General features: G+C 41.1%; 1 protein-coding gene across 12 annotated transcripts in view; it reads right to left on the bottom strand.

The window, feature by feature from the left end:
• Positions 1–22,224, bottom strand: part of SFI1 (SFI1 centrin binding protein) — a 79,238-nt gene that overhangs the window by 56,551 nt on the left and 463 nt on the right. For 9 of the 12 annotated variants that reach the window (XR_007769435.1, XR_007769437.1, XR_007769436.1 and 6 more), the window contains exons 2-15: positions 19,566–19,669; positions 18,085–18,264; positions 17,141–17,212; positions 13,576–13,686; positions 11,541–11,635; positions 8,786–8,903; positions 8,443–8,545; positions 6,842–6,998; positions 4,773–4,934; positions 4,256–4,326; positions 2,368–2,460; positions 1,690–1,787; positions 881–947; positions 146–276 (exon numbers count right to left, since the gene is read on the bottom strand). Coding sequence is in view for 8 of the 12 variants with exons in the window: in XM_050923571.1 (XP_050779528.1) it covers positions 146–276; positions 881–947; positions 1,690–1,787; positions 2,368–2,460; positions 4,256–4,326; positions 4,773–4,934; positions 6,842–6,998; positions 8,443–8,545; positions 8,786–8,903; positions 11,541–11,635; positions 13,576–13,686; positions 17,141–17,212; positions 18,085–18,264; positions 19,566–19,651 (1,544 nt within the window). In the remaining 4 variants the exon portion in view is untranslated. Of the gene's footprint in view, positions 1–145; positions 277–880; positions 948–1,689; positions 1,788–2,367; positions 2,461–4,255; positions 4,327–4,772; positions 4,935–6,841; positions 6,999–8,442; positions 8,546–8,785; positions 8,904–11,540; positions 11,636–13,575; positions 13,687–17,140; positions 17,213–18,084; positions 18,265–19,565; positions 19,670–21,892; positions 21,978–22,224 lie in introns of those variants that run through there. The other 3 variants (XM_050923574.1, XM_050923575.1, XM_050923578.1) reach the window with 3 other exon arrangements.

Raw genomic sequence — 22,224 nt, 5'->3', positions numbered from 1 at the left:
TTCCAGTAAGTCACCTTTTCTTTTCATGGGCTGACCTAAGTGGATTGTACAACACATTTTAGTCTTAGTTACACGTGGCACTGGTTGCTGCAGCCCAATGCACATACTCTTTTTAAAGTCAGTCCGTAAGAACAACCCACTGTACCTATGAAAGCATGATGCCGTTTCCTTCATCTCTCTCCACCAGCGTTGATAGTTCTTAAACCTCTTCCAGGCCTGGAAGGTGACAGGCAAGATCACTCTTCCATAGTGACTGTCAGCTTTGGCATATTGCGTCTAAAAAGCAAATGACAGGCTTGGTTTCATTTCAGAACTGTGCTCCCCCTACCCAAGGGACAACCACAACAAGGCCATCTGAACTAAACTATCCTACTTAACATATAGAAGTGTTATGTGTACCCAGCTTTTGGGGTTTGTTTCTAGTCTTTATAAAACTCTGCTCCACACTTCTCACAGGGAAGGAGGTGGAAAAGCAATCCCACCCAACTAGCTCAACAGTTCCAGCTCATTCTGGAGGCTGCACTCAGAATAAATTAATATTTCAGAACAAGGCTTACAGTGTGGGCTCTACTGGAAACTAAACAATAATAGTAATAATGATCATAAATCAACTTCCTGTCATAAATCAAGGCTTCCTGTACTTCCTAGAAATCCAGCAGTCAACGTTAGCATGCTTTGGTTCCCAGAGAAGTGCCCTGACTGGCTCATGTACAATTCTTTCAACAAGCTATTGATCACATAGGACATCATTTTATCCTATGAACCTGCTGCACCACAGAAATGACTGGCACACTCACCCATTCCTTCATCCTCCAGCTTTTAAAATCATTTGGGTTGAATCTCGTGTAAGAGCTACTTAAACATGACAAATACTCCATACCTGCCTGTGTCTTCTCCACTTGGCATTCCTTAACCACAACCTGACAGACTTGTGCAGAAGCGTTACCCTGAAATAAAACCCAACTATTCAGCAAACAGCCTCCCTCTAGTTGAAAGTACAGCTCTGGACCTGGATGGCTCCATATAACTTAGTGTCCTGAAGAAGTCAGTCTCAATCAGGAAATAATAATTGTGTTACCTTAAAGTGCTTTAAGTATGCCATACAGATTTGTCCCACCCACCAAAAGAAAGGCAACAAAAGCAGAAGTTACATATTTATTTTAAAACACAATCTAGTCAGGTACAATTGCAGAAGTTTCTTCTACTGCTTCATAATTATGCACTCAACCCTGGAATAACTTTCTTCACTGGGATGAAAGAGGAATTTAGCCTCTATGGTAGTCAACAACATCTATCCAAAAAATGATCTCTCCCACTCTAGGCTCCTATGGTTATAGCACTCATGTAAACAGGGAAGATGTTTTACCACCCTATTTTCTAACCCTGCTCAGTGCTGGTCTATGCAACCTGGTGGCAAAACTGCCTATGTCATGTCTACACTAGTACTCCCATCACTGGTGGGAGATTATTTTTTTTTTAAATAAGTGAACCGAGACAAGGCTTATGGCTTACCAATGTCAATTTCCCTCCCATGTTTCTCAGATGAGGTATGGTTCAGAACTAGACCACTCTTTATAATGTGCCAGGATGATCTCATCCATCAAAGTATTACCAGATTTAAAATCAGAACCAAGAGCTGGTGAGTTCCAGCTCCTTAGTTACATCTGAAAATCTATTTCCCTGAAGTACCTGTAGTGGTTGCGAGCTGCTAGTGTCAGGGACCGCTGATGCTCTTCCTCCTCCTGTTCTAACCGATACTTCCAGCGATTCCAGAAGCTCTGCAGCAACTGGAGCAAAACAGCAGAGACAGAAAAACTAAGGTAACAAGAGCAGGAGAATCCAAAAGAATGACGATGCAGATGTTCTGCTAATACATGCTGGAGGGAGAGTTCCTTAAAGAACACCGTGCTGCTATACAAAACAAAGCAGTCTAAAAGCCTGATGCAATTCTGTTTTCTTTCAGCTGCTCTGAATGTCTTTAATGCAGACATGGAGTCCTCAAACAATTGAAAATATAAATGTTGCTACATCCAGGTGCTGCTATAATGCGAACTCTGCTCAATTTATTTGAACCACTTCACTCTCCTTGTCACAGGGTTACAGCCAATTGTTCCCTGCATATACAGAAACGCTATAAATCTTCTTGGCTACAAAGGGGTTCGTAATGGGACTGTATGACAACACATAACTAGGCCAACATGTCTGTGACTGACCCTAGACTTACACAGGAGATATTTTCTGAAATTGCTGGTAGCAAGGGAACAATGCAACTGACTAGAGAACACTTTGTGGGAACAGGTGCGAGAAGGTGGGAAGGTTCAAGGAAAGGTCTCATATAAAACACAGCATAACACAAATTAAACCCACCATTACTTGATACTGCCGATGAGCCAAATTTCTTCTCATTTGCTGGAGACGAGCATTTATAATGTTCTTCCGCAAGGCATTAAACCCAAAGTGCTGAGAAAACAATCAGCAGAATTTTACTTACCATTCACTGTGTAGCCTGAATAATCAAGCAGCCAAGAGCTAATTTCACTTGGGACAACTGCTCCTTACAGATAGCCAAAGCTGGGCACGCAGAACCCAGTTTTGTTGCTACATGTAATAGTCAGTCTTACTGCCGTGTCATGGATACATAGCCGAGCCTCAAGCTCCCTGCCCCTGGTTGGAGAGTTTAGCTCTCCAGCTAAATTAAAAACGTCTCCCTTCCTTGGGTTTCTTCTTGAGTCATCCAGCTCTCTCCCTTGCTCTGTCAGCAATCACTGCCCAGGCCCCTTCCCAAACCCTTTCTCAATGGAGAGATTAACAGGTCCTGCCCTTTCCCTGCCTGACTGGAGACCCACAATTTGCTCCTACCCTGAAGCAAGGGAGACTCACAACCTATCCCTTCCCAAGATCTCTCTGTACTGAAAAGGGGATCTTAAATACTGCTCTCACCTCTCCCAGCTCTTTACTGACCTCTTACTCTTATGGTCTCTCTGAACTACAAATCCCAGAATGCCTCAATTCTGGGCTCAACTGGGAAGAATTATGTGCTGAGAATGCACCCTGCCTTAAAAGGCCAGCAATTCCTGTTACTCTACTACTGCTATTTCCAAAATATAATCTCACTGCCTTTAGGGTCATTTTTTTGATGGTCAAAACTGCCTCACACTACAGAATAACATCTTCTCCAACAAGCCAGAGGCCCTGTGAATGCCAGAGATAAGGAATTTATTTATGTTGGGAAGTGGGAGTGCTTTCAGAGTGAAGGGGCCAGGGAGCGCACGAGGGACCAATTGGTCTGAGTCAATTTGCTTCTTGATTGAAACAATAACTTGATTTGCTCTTGATTGGAAAGGTATGTCTGAGATGAGATTTCCCATCAAGATATGAGTGTCAGTCCTCTATCTTATTAAAGTTAAGCAACAATGTGGACACAAGAACAAATGGATATCACTGACCATGAAGTTTAGGTATGAAATTAGATGGTTTCTAACCATCAGAGGAGTGATGTTCTGGAAAAGCCTTTCAAGAGAAACAGTGGTGGCAAAAAAAATAACTGCTTTCAAGATTGAGCTTGATATGTTTATAGAAGACATGGTATGATGAGACTGTCTACAATGGTATGTAGCCAATCTCCAATGGGCAGTGATGGGACACTAGATGGGGAGGGTTCGGTGTTACTACAGAGAATTCTTTCCCAGGTATCTGGCTGGTGGGTCTTGCCCATAAAGCTCAGGGTCTCACTGATCACCATATTTGGGGTCAGGAAGGAATTTTCCCCTGGATCAGACTGGCAGAGATCCTGGGAGGTTTCGCCATCCTCTGCAGCGTGGGACTTGGGTCACTTTCAGGTGTAAACTAATGTAAGTGGTGGACTCTCCATTACTTGAAGTCTTTACATTATGATTTGAGGACTTCAGTAAGTCAGCCAGAGGTTGTGGGTCTATTACAGGAATGGGTGGTGAGGTCCTCTGGCCTGTGATGTGCAGGAGGTCAGACCAGATGATCATGATGGTCCCTTTTTGGCCTTAAAGTCTATGAATCTATCTTCTCTACACACAACACCCTGAGGTACAGAGAGTTTGGTGGATTCCATGACAGTTTGAATCTGTGCACCTAGTATCTGAGCTGAACATTTCATGGAAGGAAATACTATACATGACACACTCACCATCGATATGAACACACATGTGGCTAGGTGCGGCTCTGGGAAATCATTCCAAATAGCCCAGATTTCCTCTCACCTGAGATATTACAAAGCTCTTACCAACAGATGGTGCCGGTGATGCTTTTCTGCAAGCTTGTGCTTCCAGGTCTCTTCCATGCACAGTACAACATCTGTCATCAAGTTAAAAATAAAGTATCTTTTATAGACACACACAACACACCCTCTTCTTCAGGCACAGGCACTGAATTCCAGTCCACAATTGCTTTAGCATTGGGTTTTCTGCACTGGTATGCACACAGAGACATTCCGGTTGCAGCAAAGCTGTTAGAGGCTTCACTGGTTTAAAAAGATACATCTTTTGTCTACTGTCAACAATTCCCTGCTGCCATATCCTAGTCCCTACAGGTTTTTACTTAATGTGTTCCAAGTGCTAGTCTTGCTCCCTTCCAATGCCCATTCACTATGGACTAACCTGCACCTTTCTAATGAATGAGTGCTTCTCAGTCCAGCCATGCCTGACCCAAATGCTGCTTCTTGCATTAATGCTCATGTGCCCCGTTCACCTGCAGGAGTATCTTGAACCTGGCATCTCTATGGCAGCATACACAAAGGATACAATGCTTCCAGTGTGTGAAGACTCTCCGTAAGGTAATCCTTGCTGCTAGCTCACCAATGCACTCCTGGTGGATTTGCATGCTTCTCCTGTGCTCCCAGGCCCGTCGCCAGCCACAGAAACAGTGTTGGAGCACAGAGACTTGGTGATGTTGCTGAGCCAGCTCTAGAACAACACACACAAGACATCATTAGTGTCAGGACAAGGCAATGACATGCAAACTCTAGGCTCTCAAGTGACAGAATCTCTAGTACCAGCAAGGGATGATGGGAATTTTACCACCACCTATTAGTTCTGGTTGGTCAGGAAACACATTGTTCTGGTTATTCAGGAAACCCTTGCAGGAACTGATACTAGCCCTGAAATTGGCTTCATACTTCTTCCTGTCAGGTACTCCAATCAGAGTACACGTTACAATGTGTAAGCTTCGGTCAATACAGCAATTTCCTTTCTAAGACCATATCCATCCTCTTATCCATCCATCCATCCACAATAAGGCAACAGCATTCTGAATGCGTCAGTACACAAACCACACAATCCTTGCTAGCCCAGGCCATAGCTCTTCAGCTGCTGAACCATCAAACAGAAGCATCAAAGCGTCTCCTAAAAAGGAAAATATATCAACTTCTATCAGTGGCAATGAGTTGTTTAGATAGTGAAGCCCTATTCTGTCCCAGCTCTCCATTCAAATATAGTATCTATCTATAAAATGTGGAATAAGGATAAGTCAAGGAATTATAGACCAGTCATCTTAACTTCAGTACTCAGAATGATAATGGAGCAAATAATCAAACAATCAAATTGTAATCTCCTAGAAAAAAATAAGGTAATAAGTAACAGTCAACCTGGATTTGCCAAGAACAAAATCACCAAGCTACTATCCTTCTTTGACAGCAAACAAGCTTTGTGGATAGTGGGGAAGCAGTAGATGTCATATATTTTACTTTAGTAAGGCTTTTGATACTGTCTCACATGACCTCTTCATAAACAAACTAGGGAAATATAGGCTAGATGAATCTACTACAAGGTGGGTGGACAACTGGCTCATAAAACATACTCAGAGAGTAGTTATCAATGGTTCACAATTGAGCTGGAAGGGTATACTGAGTAGGGTCCTGAAGAGATCTGTCATGGGTCTGGTTCCATTCAAGTATCTTCATAAATGATTTGGATTATGGCACAGAGAATACACTTGTAAAGTTTGCAGATGATACCAAGCTGGGAGGGTTGCAAGCATGTTGGAGGACAGGATTAAAATTCAAAATGATCTTAAACTTGAGAAATGGTCTGAATTAAATAGAATGAAATTCAATAAGGACAAATGCAAATTGCCCACTTACTGAGGAATAATTGTACAAACACAAAATGGGAAATGACTGCCTAGGAAAGAGAACTACAGAAAAGGATCTGGGGTGATCTCACAAACTAAATATGGGTCAACAATGTAATACTGTTTCAAAAAAAGTGAACATCATTCTGGGATGTACAGAAGGACTGTTGCAAGCAAGACACAAGTAGTAATTCTTCCACTCTGTTCAGCATTGATAAGGCCTTAGCTAGAGTACTGTGTCCAGTTCTGGGTACCACAATTCAGGAAAGATGTGGATAAACTGGAGAAAGTCCAGAGGAGAGCAACAAATGATTAAAGGCTAGAAAACAATGCCTATGAGGAAAGATTGAAAAAACTGGGCTTGTTTAGTCTGGGAAGAGAAGACTTGGCAGGGGACAGATAACAGTCTTTGAGTACATAAAAGGTTGTTACAAGAAGGAGGATGATAAACTGTTCTCCTTAACCATCGAGGACCGGAAAAGAAGTAATGGGTTTAAATTGCAGCAAGGAAGATTTAGGTTAGACATTAGGAAAAAACTTCCTAACTGTAAGGTTAAGCACTGAAACAAATTACCTAGGGATGTTGTGGAATCTCCGTCATTGGAGGTTTTTACAAACAGGTTAGACAAACACCTGTCAGGGCTGGTCTAGATAATATTTAGTCCTGCTTCAGTGCAGAAGACTGGACTAGATAACCTATCAAGGTCCTTTCTAGTCCTATATTTCTATGATTCTCACTCACTGTCCTGACGCTTCTTTTCTCTTTGAAGCTGCAGGTGCCTGAGCCAGACCTTCATGCATCTCCTCAGCTCCCAGTGCTGATGATGATTCACAGCCCAGGCCTCCTTCTGCTTGTCATGCTGGATGTGCAAATACAGCTCCATCCACTGTAGCCAGGCCTGACAATACAAATTAGAAAAAATGAGGAGAGGGGTCAGCCAAGAATAAGCAGAGGAGAGCAAGGAAATGTTGAGGGAATGGGCAAGACCAGAGGAAGGGGAAAAGGAAGCACAAAGGCAATGGAGAGGGAGAGCATATCAAATAGAGATCAGGAGACAGAAATAAAGGAGCTATGGGGAATGAGGTTTAGTAATCATTTACGTTCAATTCTGCTGGTCATTTCCAATCTATTTAGGCCCGGACTTTCATTAACCTCCTTTCCCCCCCTCCCCCTCGTTCCCACCCTGGCTTTCCCTACATGTATAACCAAACTCCTCTCACCTTGTCAACAGCACTGAGCTGTTTCTATACCCAAAGCATACTGCAGCGTGGAAGGTGAGGGAACAGCGAAATCCAGAGTCAGTCTTACAACAGCCTGCAAAATTTTAAGTTACACTACCATTTCTTCCTTTTAAAGGGCAGAATGCTACTTTCTGGGAATTAATAATGGGCTCCCAAGTACAATCTTTTCATTTAAAGGAGATGAAGGAGGCTGGTATCTAAAGTCCTAAGAGTGTTTCCCAAGTCATGGGACCAGTCTCCCTGGCAAAGTGCTGATCCCATGCAGGGCTGCCATCTGTCAGTCAGGCTAGAAGCAAAGACTACACCCTAGTGGGAAGAGAGCAAGTGCCTTGCTCTAAATCCATGACAGCAACCGCCACCCTTCCAGGGAAAGACAGAACAATTCCAGGGCACAGGAAATAAAATATATCATCTTGACAAATTATTTTCACTTTGGATTTCACAGAAGATTAACTGTCCATTGTACAGTGAGTGTCTTACAGTCGCTTCGCGTCTGCTGGGTAGTGAGCGTAAATGACCCAGTGCGGAAGATAAGATGACTGACTTCTTTTGGCCATGTGTTTGAAACATACTAATAAAAACCATTTTCCTCCACCTCTTATTTATCGATTTGTTTTCAAGTGGGGAGCTCTTTGGGGCAGAGACCACATCTTGTCTTTTTAATGACTCTATAAAGCATCTGTTATCTTCCTGGGCATGGTGTAAAAAATCATAACAATTCCCTCTGGCCACGCAGCTCCTTAGAAATACACTGAAATCTAGAAAAGCCTGGATGTTGCTTTTATACCTGCATTGTAGAGAAGAAGGGTGTTTGAGGACCCTATGTGGAGAGAACCCGGGGATGGTTCTATTTTGCTTGCACCGCTGAGAAGCCGTTCACAGGTAAGATCTTGCCTGGGGAACTCACACCTGCATGCACATCTGGAGGGGTAAGGTCAAACCTATACCACGCATCACCCACTCTGTAAACATCCTTTCATTAGAGGTACCTCAGTGTACAAAGGGATTATTGAGGGCAGAGAATTCTTTATTCATTTGCTAGCTATTATTCACAGCCATGTGTGATCTCAGGTATGAAGAGCTGGGGTTTGAAAGACTTACCCGAAACTGCAGGCTCTGGGCCCAGTGCTGCAGAGCCAGAGTATTCATCTCACGGCCAGTATGCTTCTGGCACAGTCGTCTTGTCCACACCCTCCACGACACGCTGCCAAAAGCATTTAAGACACATTAATTTTGCAGTCTGGGGTGAGGAACAAACCTCCTATCATCAGGAAAGGCAGGGCTCTACATACACATGTTACTCATGCACTGCCTTCTACATGGAGTCATGTTGTCCTCTGAGGGGTAGGGGAGAAGGCAGTTGAGACAAAATCATCACTATGAACCAGGAAGATTCAGCGTGGGAGCAGACCATGAGATAGAGAAGGTGTTTGTGGTTTCTCACCGCAGAGAGCTTGTTTCCCTGAACACCAATGCCTCGGATCGCATCCTATGCTTGGTCCTGCGAACATCAATGTAGAGCAGCCAATGCTGCCATGTCCAGCGCAGTTTCTGCTTCTCCGCTGTGCACAGCGATAGTCAAAACATTTTTTTAAAATGACATACAAGGATTTGGTATTTTTAAAATCATTATCAGCCTTACATTGTTATCGATTGGGAAAGGCTAAAACTGCAGCCATTCCAAGAGCTAGGGGGTAGGGGGGGCACAGATAAGCCTTGTCTGCACAAGGAAATTGTCCAGAATAGCTAATCCTCAATAGCTCCCTGCATGGACACTCTTATTGTGGAACATGTGTGTCCACATGAAGACTTACTGCAAAATAGCTATTGCACTTTAAATTCATACACTACTTAATTCCAGAATAATTTACGTAGACAAGCCCCTTAGAAGCTGGCAGAGCAATGGAGATGGGTTTAAGATAAGATCTGAAATATCAATAACTTCACATAACCCACAAGGTATAAAACAAAACACTGTTTAATGACTTTGTTCAGGCTGCACGATTCCTGTGGGCACATACTGCAGCTTCAGATACAGTTACTGAGACTGCTGAGGAAATATTATTTGTATAGCAGTAGCTGCCTATCACTGACCCATTGTGCTGGACTTTGTACAAACACAGAACAAACCAGCGCTTGACATCTTTTTAAATCTTCCAGACCTCCTAAGAGTATGAAATACTCAGCATATCTGGCTTATTGGACAAAATTAAAATATAATATCTAGTTCTTTATAGAGCGCTTCACCAGTAGTTCTCAAAGCACTTTACAAGGGAGTATTAGCCCCATTTTAATGGGGACATTGAAGCACAGAGAGGCGAGAATAAGAACTTGCCCAAGTTCAGCAGCATAGCCAGGAACACAACATAGGTTTCCTAAGTCACAGTTTAGTGGTCTATCCATTAGGACAAACTGCCTCCCTCTCAATCTCTTAGAACAAACCCATAGCCCAAGACTGACGGTCTTGATTTGGACTATTATTAATGAGAAATGACCCAAAGTCTATCTTTCCCCAAACACAAGCTGGTTAATTTTATGCTATTTAATATTTCAAATCAAATAGAAAACTTATATCTTTCTATGGCAACATCCTCCAAAATCTAGTGAGCCAAGATCTAACATATCTTAAAAAGGATTACTTCTTTTTCACTTTTTTACTAATTAATGGGAGATTTATTATTTTTCTTTGTAAGCCAAATCATTTGTGTTAATTTGATATGTGGTATTAACATTTAAAAGCATTGCTCAGAGCTACTGGCATAAGTATTTTCTCCTCTTCAATGTTGTAAATTCTAAGGTTTTACAATCAACTCCTCAAGATCCAATTTGTGAAAATGGGAGTAGGGTTGCATGTTAACACCTGGCCTCCTTACTTGGAGATGGGAAAAATATTTTACATGTATATGATTTCCCTCCATCCTGAAGGATCCCCAAGTGCTTTACAAACTACAGCCAGGTCCTAGTCCCAGTACCTGACTAAATAAACTGGCTTGGGGTAGAGGCATCTGCAGCAGTCGGGAAGGACAGAATCCTTCCTCACTCCTGGCCTCACTTTACAGTTGCCACTTGGCCTAAGGGACACATTTACTTCCACAACTGCTGGGACCTCCCTCCACAAGAAGGTAGATGAGTCTCTTTTGAGTTACTATACCTGACATTAGGTGCCGGTTTGTAACTTTACAGGGTCGCACACATATACAAACACCACAGTTGTCAACTAACCTCCCACTGGACATGCAGTATGGGACAGAAATCTTGACTTCAGCTTTAAAATACAGTCATTTACCACTTGATCTCAAAGGAATCACTCTATCTTTGTCTGTAGTCACTGGAAGTTGAGACCATTACAGGCAAGTGGGTCAGTGGGGCAGGTATTTGCAAAGAAAAGTCTCTTTCTCCCCCAGTGCATCTAGAATATGTACCCCCTTTGCATGTGCGATTCCCCATCTGGGTTTCATAGCCATGGTAGATTAGAGAACATGTGCACTAAAGCAGAGTGCACTTAGGAGCTACAAAATCCAGGACTCAACATAGCTCACGCCAGAACTCTGTTTCACTGTGAAAATGTTATGCGCTTCATTTCACTCGTAACATGTGTTCTGAAAAGAGAGGGGACTCAGGATAAGGTGGGTAAAAATTAACATATGCACAGAGAGGAAGCCAGAGCTGACTCCTACATCAGCTGAGGGACTGGGGAAATCCACCAGTAATTTGTTCTAGTGAAAATACCCATTCAAATACATACCGTACCAATGATCAGACCCACAATGAAGAGCAGACAGAGAGTCTGAAGAGCAGATAGAGAGTCCCTTAAGCTTTTTCACTGGCATCCCTAACTATCTGTATAGCTAAACAGTACAATGCATCAAAAGCAATCTCCCCTGCTAGCCTTAGGTAGACAAGCATTTGCACATAAAAGAGTCAGAGATTCCAAGGCCACTGTGATCATCTAGTCTGATCTCTTGTATTACACAGGCAACAGAACTTTCCCAAATAATTCCCCAAGTATAACACCCAAGTTTGATTTTAAAATTAGCAATGATGGAGAACACACCACAAGCCTTGGTAAACTACACTTGCACACAGGAGTCAGGGAGGTAAACAAACACATACATGCAGGGAATAGAGATTTGTTCACACACATCCCTTGAAAAACTGACATCTATGTTTAAGAAAGCTGCTCCCCCTTCCCCTCTCACCATGAGCCTCTGCGACATGATATTTGTTCCTCTTTTCTCGCTGCTGGCATATAAATGTCTTCCAGGCTTGGAACATCAGGTTGTACAGGAAATATCTGAATAACAGATATTAGAATTGAATAAGATACAGAGAAGGGCAACAAAAATGATTCAAAGAAATTAAGGAGATATTAAAAAGACTGCCAGTGTTCATTTTAGAAAAAAGACTAAGGGAGGATATGATAGTCTATAAAATCATGAATGGTGTGGAGAAAGTGAATAAGAAAGCATTATTTACCCCTTCACAGAAGACAAGAACCAGGGCTCACACAATGAAATTAATAGACATATTTAAAACACACATAAGGAAGTATTTCTTCATACAATACACAGTCAACCTTGGGAACTCATTGCCAGGAGATGTCGTGAAGGCCAAAAGAATAACTAGATTAAAAAAATAATTAGATAAATGCATGGAGGATAGGTCCATCAAGGGTATTATCCAAGATGGCCAGGCTGCAACCCTATGCTCTGGGTGTCCCTAAACTCTGACTGGACTGAATGACAGAGAATGGATCATTTGATAAGTTGCCCTTTTCCATTAATTCCTTCTGAAGCATCTGGCGCTAGCACTGTCAAAAGACAGGATACTGAGCTAGATGGACCATTGATCTGACCCACTATGGCCATTCTTATGTTCACATGTTAAAAACAAAACAAAAAAATCCATCATAAGCCTTGATCCAATCTAGCCAGTTCCTGTACAGCAGACCTGGTCTCAATTGCTCTGGAATGGTCAGGAGAGATTCCTATCACACATAGCAGCTTCTAGTGAGACTTCACAGTCAGATTTTGAAAGGGAAGTATCTTGCAGCACAGAATCTGGACTTTTTCCTCTGCCATTCAATGGAAAAGTCATGGTGGCACAAGGAAAGTGACGCTTCCTAACATCCAAGGGGGAAAAGTTTTGGATCAACATTGATTGCCCTTTAGATAACCCATTCTGCAAAGGCAACATCTTCACAGAGATATTTTTAGTGAACGTGTGTGGCCTAGACTCTCAATCACTCATCCATCTATGTTTCAGTCTACCTCTAAATAATTACATTGTCCCATACTGAGACATTGAAAACAAGAGGATTCTGAAAGCTTTCTCAAACTGCAAAGGACTGCAGAGAGACAGCATGTAAAAAAGGGGACAGAACTCTTAGGGTATCCATTAACTCCTCGCTCTCTGAGACAAGGTGAAGAAAAAAGAAACCCCTTTGTTCCGATGAACAATAGCCAAAAAACACTTGTGAGAAAGAGAGAAGAGTACAAGAGGCTTTGACGTTACAGTAAGAGGTTGAGGGGAAGGTATAAAGGGATTATGAGGTTACTCAGGATATATAAAAGCCTCTTGAAAAGGAAACTTAATTTGTCCCATTATACAGCAATGTAAGCAGAAGAGGATCTAGAATGCTTGTTTCACTGCTAATGGGCTCAGAGTTTGTGCCAACGTGGAACATAATCTGGGAGCAAGATGGAAATCAAGTTCCCATATCTTAGTCAACATGTAAGCAGTAGACAAGAGGCATGGCAACTACTCTGCATTTTGACACAATAAAAAAAGAATACAAAAAAGACAAGTGTCCAGCTGCTCATTTGTTCCTTCCTTCCAAGTCAAATAACAGCATACCTAAAGAGAACCTGGCCACTTAGAAGACGAGAGAAATATCAATATGAACATGTTCAGAGTGATCTAAATTAATTATTGATTCATGGAAATCAGGACATTTGATTCATACAAGGTGAACAATACTCCGAAGACATCTGAGCTATGGGACACATCTAGGGATACAGAAAGAAAAATGTACTGTTTGTTGGATGAAGGGTAGCACTAAGGAAGGAAGAAAAAGTTCTAAATAATAAATGAGGAAAGCATTAATATTGGCCTTTCCTCACCTAACAGTGCTGCTGGGGTAGTTTGTTTACTGACATACACACCATCCTCCAAGATCCAGGGAGGATTTCTCACACAGCTGTGAAAGCAACAATACAAGGTGATTTCACAGACCTGTAATGGCAGTCAGCTCTGACGCTAAGCTTCCACTCTCTGCAGACAATCCACCATTCCTCCTTCCACTCGCCAAAGGTTTTTTGCAGAATCTTCCGATTATAATGACATCTATACAGTTGAAAGATTTTGAGGATGGGAAGATTTGTAAAAATATCTTAGTCAATAGCAAATACATTTTAAAGGAGACTGGACTTCTCCTTTTTCCAGTATTAGCTGCTTAACTCAACTATATCTAACTACATAACAAAACTTTGCCCTTCTAGACCACATTTAATCTGAGAATCTAAAAGTGCTTCAAGATACAATTAACTGAGCCTCACACAACCCTTGTTAATAATTACCCCTCTTTAAAAATTGAGAAACAAAATACAGAGAGATTAAGTGACTTGCCCAAGATAACAGTCAGTTGGTGGCACATCTGGGAATATAACTCATCTCTTGAGCTCTGCTTGACCTTGAACCATTAGACAACACTCTGCGATATTTACATTTCTAGTCAGTCTTGTTTGGTATTTGTTTGTGTGAATGTTTTTTCCAAAAGCTAACTTTTGTTTTAAAGTATATTTGTAACTAATTTGGATTATAGGTTTATATTTCTCTGAAATATACCCACTGTGCTCCATGAAACAAATTATTCTGAATTTAAAATTCCAAAAAGGGATGATTAAGAACCTTAGATAACATTCTTTCTACATGCACCATGTGCTAATAGTGGGGCTGCTTGTCCACCTTTAGTTGCCATGTACAAAGGTTTATGAATGAGCTACTGCCTCTAAGTTTATTTACCTAATCCTTTAGCACAAGCCATAAAGGTCTTTGCTTTTAGATCTAGAGATCCTGGGTTCAATTCCCACAGATAACCAGGCCAGCAGATGGTGTTAAGTGAATATTCATGTTAACGCTAAACTAATAAAAACTCAGATGGGATGAGATTTTGAACTAAGGAACTGGGGCTCTGTCATAAACAGATAGTTAAGGGTTAATGTCTCTCTTACCTGTAAAGGGTTAACAAACAGGGACCCCAAACACCTGACCAGAGGACCAATCAGGAGACAAGATAGTTTAAAATCTCGTAGGAGGGAAGCCTTTGTTTGTGGGTTTGGGGTTTGGCTTTGTTCTCTCTGAGTCCTGGACGGGGCTAGAGGTGTAACCAGGTTTCTGCCAATCTCCCTGCTACAGTCTCTTATCTGTTCAGAATTGTAAGTAGAAAAGGCGGTCATAGTCTTTTAATTTGTTTTTTTTTTTCATTTGCATGTGTGTATTTACTGGATGTAGCTTAAATTGTGTTTCTGATGGAGAAAATTTCTTTCTATTGTTTATAAGTTGAAAGACCCTGTCACTTTTTACCATCTAAAGTGCAGAGATAAACCTGTTACTTTTTTCTTTCTTTTTTTATTAAAAGCTTTGCTTTAAGACCTGTTTGAGTGTTTTCTCCTAGTTAAGGCTCAAAGAAGCTTGAGTCTGTATTGCCTGAGGGAGGGAATGGTAAAGTTCCTCTTTGTGTTAGATTCATGGAGTTGAATCAGGTGATCTCCTAGTGTTCCCAGGGAGGGAAGGAGCTGGGGAGGAAGGAGGGAGGGGGAAGGAAATGGTTTATTCCCCTTTGTTGTGAGACTCAGGGAATTTGGGTCTTGGGACCGCAAGGGAAGGTTTTTGGGGGAGACTAGAGTCGATCAGATGCTCTACTCTAAGTCCTGATTGGTGGCAGCCTATCAAATCTAAGCTGGTAATTAAGCTTAGGGGAATTCATGCTAATATCCATATTTTGGACGCTAAGGTCCAGAATTGGGAATTATATTATGACAGGCTCAGATGAGGGATTTGAAAGAACAAGATTCTCTATAATTAGAAATAACAATGACCAGTATATCTATTGTCCCTGCCTGAGATACCTCAATTCTGATTTCACTTAAACATTACTCTGGGGAAATGATCATTGGCCAAAACGACATCACTAATATTCTGAAAAATTTAAAGTCGCACTAGGTGCAAATGTGAATAATTTCCTTGTGTTTCTCATCTACGTACATTTTTCATAGCGATTAGGAAAATGGAAGGATCATCTTAAGAACAGGTAACAAACAGAGAGAGAAGCAAACAATGGGCCCAGTCTTGCAGCCTCTGTTCATGGGAAGAATCCCACTGAGTTAATGGCGCTGTTCAAATGTGTAAGGACTGAAGGATCAGGCTCAAAATGACTGCCCTAATCCCCCAAAACAAAACAAAACGTATTACAATTCAAAGCTACCTACCCTATCAAACCAAGCTGCTAAGCCATTCCAAGAACTCAAGCAGGAAAAAATGAAAGAGGCATACGTTATTCTTCCAGACTGACTGAATTGTTAAAACAGGAGGGTGGTGAACCAAGGCAATGTGGGATTTGGGCAGACCTGGCACTATCAGTGGGGCAAAAGGGACATTTTGTTCCCCCAAATGATCTTCAAGAGGCCCCAAATTATTGTCAGAAAGGCCAAAATATGTACAATATGTACAGCCTTCATCCTTTATTTAAATGATCAATCATAGCAAAATATTGACACAGTAGCCAAATTTCACTTTTTAAAATTTTTAACAGCCCAAGACTTTCCAGGGATCTAACCACCTCTTTGGAAGGTTATGCACTTTAAAATAACAACATTCAAAGGCCCAAAAATATCGACTTGCCTCCCCTAATAATGTGACCGTAGACCTGGCCCTGGATTTGGGAACAATATTTTTTAATTTAAAATAAAGTTATTTTCGTTTAATTTAGCTGGCTGAGCTCTAGATTTCAAAAAAGGCATTTTTACTCATTCACCAGACTTCTCATACTAGATCTGCACATTGCCAAGCAAGCAATTCACACCCAATATGTGGGAGGAAGAGGGGAAGAGTTCTGTTCTGGCTCACAGGACAATTCGTGTTCACCAGCTAATACCGTCTTGGTAAGAACCTATATTCCTCATAGTGTAATGAAATGGGATGACTTAGGGCCTGATCTAACTCATACTGAAGTCAATGCAGGTCTTCCATTGTCTTCAATGGGAATTGGATTACGCCCGTAGAGCAAGGGCAAGCAAGAGTGGACACACAAATTAAAGCAAAATAGGAAGAAATTCCAAAGAGAGTGTTGCTTTTTCAGTCGTGATTTAAAACCAAATTGTAGAAGCTCTATTGCGGTAGCAGTTCAAAGATCAAATACGCAAAGCATTTGTGAATAGACATTAAGAATAGCCTTGTATACTGCAGGATGAAGTGAACTAAATTATCTTGGGTCTTTCCCACCTTTACTGTCTATAATATTCTAATTTTAAAAAATGTATAAATGAAAGGCCAAATTCTACTCTCAGTTTCATTGGTGTAAATCCCACAAATCAGCACTAAACCCAGTGCAATGTCTCTGGATTTACAGTTAAAGTAAAATTTGGCCACAGCTATTTAAGAATAATATTCAGAGACAGTTCTCAAATAATTTCAAAAGGCATCTGCAAATATTTTCCTGAAAAGCAGGTATCCCTTTGCTTAGCTATACAAATTCTCAGCCATGTCAAGGTAGAATTTTACTACTTGGAGCTTCAATTACCTGGCTTTGGAAGGAAGAACTTGTCCAAATGTCTTTTTCACCCACAAATAGAGGAACTTCCTGGCCAGATGCCTGGAAGACAAACACAGATTAGTTGCCTTTCTGCATTTTTGTATTCCATCTCTTAATTCCAGGCAATGGTTTTGGAGACTCAGAAGCTTGATACATAATAACTACAATACGCAACACTAAGGTCCCAATCCTTATACGCACATTTAACTTTAACCGTCTGAGTTGTCCCATTAACTCAGGCATGTGTACCACTGCAAGACCAGGGACCTAATCAGGACACACTTAGCTGGGAAATCCATGTAGACAAGATGTCTCCTCTGGAACCTATTTACACCTAATGATACTAAACAACAATGATGGTTGCTTAATTGGGATGCTGTCAGGTGACTTAATGGAGCTTAGGCCCTTCTGTGTTTCATTTGCATGGTGACTCTATCCGATCCCATAACAGAATGGCTTTTTCTAAACAGTTTGTAGAGTGGGTCTTAGAACACAGAACTAAGAGCTAAAATGCCTGGCTAGATTCCTGTAATTATATTCTATTCACATGCATCTTGTTCACTACTAGTTATTTACATTTTCCTATAGGAGGAACAGCAAAAGATACCAAACTCCTCATAAAGCAAACTATTCAAAATACAGAATCAGCCACAGTGAGAAGGACACTCATAGTACTACTTTGTATTTAGCAAGCACTTTTCCCCTGGAAATCAAAAACAGTGGGTATTATTAGTCCTATTTAACAGATGGAGAAACTGAGCCACAAAAAGGATAAGTGACTTTTCCAAGGTCACTTTGCAAATCAATGGCAAATACGAGAGGAAAACTCAGGTCTCATGACTTCCAGTCCCCTGGTCTAACCACTAGAAAACGCTGCCTTCCTTAGTAGGATTAAACAAACAAAACATACAGAGCGCAGCTTTCACTATCACCTGATACGGAGTTCTTTTAACCTCCCACCTCGGTTCCAAGTGTATGTGACCCGATATGGAACCAGGTGACTTCCATTCCAACACTGATTCCCACCAAGCCAGGGAGTAACAGATCGTCCAAATCCATGGACTTTGGGAATATGCAATTTCTGGGCTGCATCTGTCTTGAAAGATCTTAAACTTAAAAGGAAAGAGAAAAAGAAATCTCACTTGTAAGGTCAGATTCACAGTTAGCAGATGATAGTGTCTATGTGACCTCATCCATACAAAAGTATCACTAAAAATCACATATAAAGTTAACACCTGCAGGCAGTATTTTTAAAAGTTTCATTTGATTAATTTTCACGCTCAGTAAACTGTCTCCTGAAATTTCTCAGCCATTCCCCAAAAGTTGCAGTAACACATGGTGATGGGAGCACAGTGGTCCACGTGAAATCATCCCATTAATATTTCCTCTTTCTTTTAAAGGTTACATGGAAAAGAAAGAACGTTAGTTTGTGTTCTCTTTTACTTCGTTAATATTTATAAAGACCTGAAACTTTTGTGCAGGTGGGTTTAAACTTGTTGTTCTTATTTTTTACCTTTTGAATAAAATAATATTACCACCTAGTACTTTCTTACCTATTTTTGCTGAAAGATTCCTACTAGAGTACTGAAGTGGGAGCTTTCTCAACCTTCAGCTAAAGGGCAAGAAGTATTTAATCTTTCACATAAAAATGCTTTCTCCTAGCTGTGCGCAGACATGTGAGCTAAATATGTTTTTCTTAAATAATTAAATACTACTACTACTAATATTAATAATAGTTGTAAGAAATCTGACTAAAAATCCCTTCCTGTCTCTTAGTACTTGTGATGTCACAGTCCTATTAATTCTCCAGTGTTCCATATAATCTTGCAGGAAAGATGGGACAGATGAGACCTGAACTTCTGAATTGAAAAACAAGCAGGAAAAAGAAAGAACTTTTCTGGAAAAAAACAATTTCAGACCTTTATTCATCATAAAGAAGCCAAACTAGGCAAAACATGTTTCCCCTTTGCGGGTCATCTTTAAACAGTCTGTCTTAGTCAAAGTGCAGTTCCATTCTGAAAAGTGACTTTAAAAATGGTGTTATGGGATTCCATGTTTAACATTCCTGATTGATATTATGATAACAACCACAATTTAAGACCAGCTACAACTTGTTGAACCAGTTGCATCCAAGTTTCCTTCCCAGAAGCAAACACCGCCACCACCCTCCAGATTTGAACATTAGAACCATAAACACATTCCTGAACTCCAACAGGCAACAGCAGCTTCATCTATACAAATAAAGTGGAACAACTTTTGAACAGATGTCTATAAAACATTGTTAATAGCATCTTCTGAGTGAAATACACAGGTAACACAACTTTAATTAGATCCAGTGGAGTTGGATTGATAGAAAAACAAAATAATATAACCACATCCTTTAACATGGGAGTGCCTATCCACCATTCCTCACCTGCCCCTGGATTTTTTCTCCATTTTTCCTCCAATCTTGGGTCCTCTATAATCAAATCCACTACTCTTTCTGCACTGGAATCTCATGTGTTAGCAGTCAAACACCTTTGGACAATATATAAGAATTATTTTGAGTTATTTTTGGTGAATCAGTGGTGCTCATATGACATGTACATTTTGTATAATCTCAGGTGCACCCCAACCACTTCTCACGCAAATAAAATAGCAAACAAAACTTCTAGATGTTCCGTCAGTCAGAATGATGGACTGATAAACATTCACAACCCTCTGATTTTATAAAATTGATCTCAATGGGTCTATTCAGTGAATAAATGTCCAAATATCATGATTAGGTCCTATATATGCATTTCTAATGTGCCCATCTCCATGACATCTATGTGCTCAACAGACTGGTTTAGTCAAATAATTGGACCACTCAGAATTTTTAGTGACACCTGGTCCATATGTATCAGTATCACAAACAAGTTGATGTATTTTGTTGATTGTCCCATATACAAAGGAACTGAAAAATATGAAGCATGGAAGAACTTGACAGCTGGATATAAACAGAGCAATCTGATTGGGCTGATAGGGATTTCACACCATATTGATAATGCCCAGTAAGTACAAGTCTAATTTGTTTTTCTTATAATAATAAGCTGCATTTCTTAAGACAGTGAATTTATAGAGGATTATTCTGTTTCTCCGGTGATTAAAGTCAAGGAGCCTTTGGATTTGTGCTTTAAAGAACCATCAAATCATGCCAGACACATCATACTTACTGTGACTTACTGCTCTTTGAAAAAACAACTTTCTTAAAGCAGAGCAAATTATCTTTGTTACAGACTATTAGTTTGGAAAAATTAGCTTTTTTTTTTTTTGCCACCTTAGAATGGGTGCTTTATTTGCTGTTGCTTTTTTGCAATACAAATTTCAAGGCTAATTTTGTCCAGTTTTGATTAACAGAAAAATACCTCCCAGATTGTGACCTTTTATTTCAAATTTTAACTCACAAGGAATAGTGTATGTTAAGTTTATAAACCCCATAGCACTCAACAGTTATGATGAAACACTGAGACACTCTAATGATAACATCAGTCAAGATTACTTAACTCTTGAGACAACAAGGGATGTCTAAATAGAACTGCTGCTGGATAGCCAAATCCTGGTATTTATATGAACCTAGGTCCCAGTATCTAGACATACTAGTTATGAGCCAAGATACAAGTAAACATAACAGGTGAAACTGCTTCAAACACAAATGAAGAAAATGGAATACCAAATACAACCCCTGATCTTGTAATGAATTCTGTGCAAGGGGATCCCTAGCCAGCACAGAGTCTGACTGAAATTAATTCAGCTCTGAAGCTGCAGGGGTCTGTCTCCACAGAGCACACTGTAGGATTAGGGTCTAAAAGAAAAGTTTCTCTGAGCAAGGCATGAAAGCTTGGAATGAAGGGGACATTAAGGCCTCAATTCTGCGAAGTGATATGAGTGAAGATGGAGCCCTGTCCCAATGAAGAGAGTCACTGAAGTCAATGGGGCTCTGCCCACAGTGAACTCCTTGTGGGATCAGGGCTGAAGAATCTAAATATACTTATTTTCAATCAAACTTATATATAAATATAACACCCATACTAAAGAACTACACAGTAATGCTCCAAACCCTTGCAATAAACACAATTAAGATGTTATGTTTGGGGTCCTGTCTGTAACATAATAATAGTAACCTATCTACTATGAAAATATTTGTATTGTGCTGGTCTCTGTGGTGTTTGTACTTTCCCTATTTAAAGAGCAGTAAAACATTAATAACAAAACTAGTCTAATGCTTTATATGGACCAGACAGTTCTTGGGAAGGGCAACTTCTCACTTAGAATTCCAATCCCATTCAATTTGTGAGGGTACACAACTCCCCTGGAATCTCTATTTCCCCTGGCACTACAGGGAAGTGTCATAGATTCAGAACAATCCTGTTAATATGGCAGACAGTCCTTGGGAGTCCGGGTTCCTCTGGTCCAGAGTCCAGCATCAGAACCCCGTCACTCTCATGCGACTTTCTCTTTTCATACCCAGAAAAGGATCTGAAAGGTGGGAGAAGAGAAGGTCATGGCTTCACAGCCCAAGCTCAGACCTACTGTATTCCCTTACTTGCTTTTACAAGTAACCAGGAACACTTGTGGGACCCCTACGTTTTACAGGACACCATGTGCAGACTCAGCAGTTCACAAGATGGCCAGACTGCCCAGTTACAAGGCAGAAACAGGGAGGCAGAGTACAACTCACAGTCCCATAACACACTCCTCCAGCAGCAGGACCAAGATTACCTTGACAGCAGACCAACTCGCTGCTCAATCCACCAGTCTACCAACAGGGGCCTGAGGATGACTCACTGCCCTAGAGCCACCCCCCCCAACACACACAGCTGTAGGACCTGAAGAGGGGGCAACTCACTGCCCTAGAGCCCCCCCCACACACACAGACACAAACTACGGGACCGTGGGAGGGTCAAACCACTGCCCTAGAGCCCCCCCCCCCACACACACACACACAAACTACGGGACCGGGACGGGGTCAAACCCCTGTCCTAGAGCCCCCCCAAACTACGGGATCGTGAGGGGGTCAAACCACTGCCCTAGAGCCCCCCCACCACCACCAC

Source organism: Gopherus flavomarginatus, chromosome 15, assembly GCF_025201925.1.
Source record: "Gopherus flavomarginatus isolate rGopFla2 chromosome 15, rGopFla2.mat.asm, whole genome shotgun sequence".
NCBI lineage: Eukaryota > Metazoa > Chordata > Testudines > Testudinidae > Gopherus > Gopherus flavomarginatus.
This window is presented reverse-complemented; position numbering and strand designations above follow the sequence as displayed.